Source organism: Ananas comosus, linkage group 17 (assembly GCF_001540865.1).
Source record: "Ananas comosus cultivar F153 linkage group 17, ASM154086v1, whole genome shotgun sequence".
Classification (NCBI taxonomy): Eukaryota; Viridiplantae; Streptophyta; class Magnoliopsida; order Poales; family Bromeliaceae; genus Ananas; species Ananas comosus.
In genome coordinates this window covers 1,873,522-1,877,697 of record NC_033637.1, presented here as the reverse complement: position 1 = coordinate 1,877,697, position 4,176 = coordinate 1,873,522, and the positions used below count along the sequence as shown (strand labels likewise).

Below are 4,176 nucleotides of genomic sequence, written 5' to 3'. Positions count from 1 at the left end.
GCTTCAAGAGAACCCGATTCCACGATCATCAAATTGAGGGAAGGATTTATCCGCGAAAAAGGTAATGATTCGATCTTACTTTTCTCCTTTAATCTTAAAGAACATGAGGGATCCTAATTGCGTGGTTTTGAGATTAGATCTCGAGAGTTTTAAAATCAAATTTGTTTGATTTCTTTTTCCGCTGCGTTTTTACCGTACGCAATTTTCTAACACCACGTACCTATATATTACTAATAAGATGACCTACCACAGACTAAGGGGTTGTTTCGCTAAAAATACTTTTAAGACTTTGTAATTGAATTTTACACGTTAGTTTAAAGTGTTAAACAAATTTACTAATATATTAATAAGATATAAAGTAATATTATGAGGCATATGTAGCAGCAGTACGGCTCTGACCGTGGGCAAAAACTAAATGTGAGATGGTATTTTACGTAAACAGGGATTGAACCATATCTCCAGAGCATTGGATGTAGATCATCATGTAGCGTGTGTAAAATGTAAGTGCTTTTGTGGTCCTACATGGCAATTATTTCTATGGCTCCAAAGTTTCTTCATCTCCATGATTTGGTCAACTTACGATTGCTTTGATAACTGCTATTTCAGGATCATCATGATTGACCAATGTCCTACTGTCACGTGCTATTTATCCAGCCCACATTAAAGATTTTTTTTTTTTCTTTTTCGTTGAAATTGTGAACTGATTGTGTTAGGTGCAGTAACAACATACAATAAAAAAAATATATAATTTTTACACTCTCATTAAGAAATAAAAAGACATAATTTTATATGCTTGCCACAAATATGTTTTACCTTAGTGGCAAATGTTTGGTATGCTCACGAAGAATTTCACTTAGACGGTCTCAAAAGGTTTCATGTAAAAATTTTATCTGTCAATCTTGTTCAAACTCTTCGGATTTCAGAATTTTGATTGTGCTCGATTTTGTATTTTGTATCCAAATCCGATTCAAAACTTTAGTTCAAATCCAAATTCTGATGGCTTTGTTTCAATTGAAATCTGAGCTAACCATGATCCAAATTTGTTGGTTTGTTGATGAAAAATCAAGTTTAATTTAAATTTGGGAGCGAATAATAGGAAGGTTAAGTCGCATGGAAAGATGTGAATTTTTCGTGATTGTTATGGTACTGTATTAAAATCCTTGACAATAACTTAAACATTAGAACCTTCGAAGAATTTATGATAACAAAAAAAAAAAAAAAAAAAAAAAAANTAAAAAAAAAAAAAAAAAAAAAAAAAAACCTCTTTCACACGCTTCTAATGGAAGTGAAATAAATGCATTTTGCAAATTAATGGCTTAGTATTTACTATGTATACCTTAATCAAGAACCAGTTAAGATAATGTTTAAACGCTTATAATAATATTAATTACTTCGTATGATCCCACTCGTAACAGGGATAATAAAATTTACTTTACACTTCTATATTCTTTTAAAATCAAGTGCTTTTTTTTTTTTTTTTTTTTTTTTTTTTTGATAGGTAGCACGCTTTTCTTTCTTTCTTTTTGGGATCAAACTACTTATCATTTTGAAAATTACATTCACCCGGGTTCCCAGCCCACACGGACCTGAGCAGCTTCAACAAAGCCCTGGCCCTGCTCTTGGCTTTGGAGCCGCACTGACTCTGCAGCAGAAGCAGAAGCTGTGTCAAAACTCCGGCCTCCACCGCCTGCGTCTGCAACCGCACCGAGCCGCAGCACACTGCGAGCAGCGCCCCCACGGCGTGCTCGCTCGCCTCGCGGTCGGCCGACACCACGAACACGTGCCTCACCACCACTCTCACCGCGTTCGCATTCTCAGCGAACGCGCTTTTCCCAGCTTCCTGCCCCAGCAAAAGCTCTAGCGTGGCTAACGCCCGGGAAACGGTCTTTTGACCCGGAGAGCTCGATAAGTACGCAATCAAGCCGCCCACGCCGCCTTCTCTTATCACATTGCCCCAATTCTCGTCTAGCATGCAGAGACCGGCGGTCGCGCGAACCGCCGCCTCCGCAGCCGCCGCATTGCGTTTGTTGCACTGCATCAGAGAGATCAGCTCTCGCAATACGCGTTGCGATCGTCCGACGAGCAAGCTTAGCTCTTTCGTCGCCGGAGAAGTGGCAACTAACTCCAAGAGATAGCAAAGGCTTGTTTTGATCTTTATATTGCCCTGCTCCAAGAGCACCACCAACGAAGCCAAATTATGCTCTTCTTTGAGCATGTTGAGAGAATCCAATTGCGAGGGTGGCGAAAGGCTGAGGACGCAATCCAGCGCCGCCTCGACGAGCTCCGAGTCGTCATGAGCCGACGCAGATCGAAACAGCAGGTGCAGAAGAAGAGGAAAGAATCCTAATTGTATCAAGCACGCCTGCCCGATATCGGATTCGACCGATAAAATCCGAATCTTTTTCACGGCGTCGGCGGCAGCGGCGGTGGGGGACTGTAAATTCAGCTTCAGGGAGGCGAGCGAGAGCTGGGGTTCGGCGGCGGGCTCGGTCGGGCCCGGTCGGGAGCTGCGGTCGGGGTCGCCGCGGATCCACTGGTCGATGAGGTGGCGGAGGGTGTGGTTGGGGACGAGCGTGGTGTCGTCGAGCGTCTGCATTGTGACCGGGCACGTGAGGTGGCCGCCGGCGAGCCACTTCTCGATGCTCGGCCGGTCGTAGGTCTGGCCGGTGCACAAAGTTACCGGGTCTGTGAACAGGTCCAAACTTATTGGGCACCTGAACAAGTGTGGTATGCTCATTTTGTTGCTTTGGCGCCTCCCCTGATGATCCTATATCACTCACAAAGATTACAACACAAACACAAATTGTCCCTGTGCACAATATCTATATATATATATATATAATGGTTTGTTGAGGGGCACTCACTCTCATGCATAGGTGAGGTGAGAAGGGAACAGTAGGCACATCAACATCCAAAATCCAAAGCTCTGAGGACACTTCAAATCAAACAGGGCAGCAGTTGGTTCCTTTCCTATGTAAGAGATGTTGTACTAAAAACCATGAGGCCTACAAATAAGGAAGAGAGAGAGAGAGAGAGAGAGAGAGAGAGAGAGAGAGAGGAGGGGGAAGCATACATGAGTTTGATGGTGTTATTCTGTTTCCTGCAAATATTGTTGCTTTTATCTGAGTGAGCAGAACACTCATCACAGTACATAAGAGAGAGAGAGAGAGAGAGAGAGAGGAAGTAAAAATGAGTAGATAGAGATGGGAGGTGAGAGAAATATATAGTGGTTATATCCAACTATGAGCTGTCACAAATGGAAACAAAGGTAAAAGGCAAAAGACCATGAAGTGGGGTTCTTTAATTTGACCAAAAAAATATGGCTGCGAAAGCACTATGAAGAGGAAAATAGGAACCAACTACTGATCTTTTTGCATGCTATGAGAAAAAATAGTGTATGGCATTGTGGGAAGGGGAAAAGGGAATGAGAAGTTGGAGATTACAAAGGGAGAAGAAGAGGGGGGGGAGGGTGAGTAATTGGATGTCCTTATCTTGATGGAGAGTGTGGTGTGCAGTCTGAGATTGCATACCAAGTTACTCCCAGCTGCAGAAATAGATGGGGAGGTGGGCATTCAAATCTCTCACATCTTGTTTTAGCATCTAGTCAAGCTTTCCTTGTTAGACCCATTCCAAGAAAAGGGCTTTGATCACACCTTCCCATTTTGGAGAGAGATCCATAGAGAGAGAGAGAGATCTAGAGAGAGAGACGACCATGGGGGTCACAAGATTCATGAGGGTTACAACTAATGCATCGGCAGAAAACAATGACTAGATAGAAAAAAGAATCAATAAAAAAATTTGACAAAGTGAAAAGCAGGTAGTTTTAGTTTAGATAAGAATATTTAGACACTGCCATAAAGTAAAGTTTTTCTTTCTTTTTTCTTTTTTGCTTCAACCTGCACAGCTCCCAACTTCTGATTTTGTAAAATTGACTTCAAATTTTTACCAAATCTAACAAAAATTTTACCTTATTCAACCAGAATATATAACTCAATAGTTTTTACTGCATAGTTAAGATATCTACCAAAATCATAGACCCCTACTACAGTTGTTTTTTTTTTTTTTTTTGTGTTTTGTTTTTTAGCAGTGAAATAAGTGATCATGATCCAGGGAACTAATTAATTAAAGGGACCAGCCTCGAGCCATCAACTTGATTATCTTATTCGTATGTGGATC

The 4,176-nt window shown here is 41.5% G+C and overlaps 1 protein-coding gene across 4 annotated transcripts; it reads right to left on the bottom strand.

Moving 5' to 3' along the window:
• Nucleotides 1,508-3,748, bottom strand: LOC109722876 (U-box domain-containing protein 26-like). 4 transcript variants are annotated; one of them, XM_020251047.1, is made up of 3 exons: nt 3,074-3,748; nt 2,865-2,935; nt 1,508-2,767 (listed from the first exon to the last, which is right to left on the bottom strand). In XM_020251047.1, the coding sequence occupies exons 1-3, from the start codon at nt 3,141-3,143 to the stop codon at nt 1,535-1,537; spliced, it is 1,374 nt and encodes a 457-aa protein (XP_020106636.1). In that variant the 5' UTR covers nt 3,144-3,748; the 3' UTR covers nt 1,508-1,534. The 4 variants fall into 4 exon arrangements, with proteins under 4 accessions (XP_020106636.1, XP_020106637.1, XP_020106639.1 ...); XM_020251048.1 differs by having other exon boundaries at nt 2,865-2,970; nt 3,074-3,747; XM_020251050.1 differs by having other exon boundaries at nt 2,865-2,965; nt 3,074-3,159.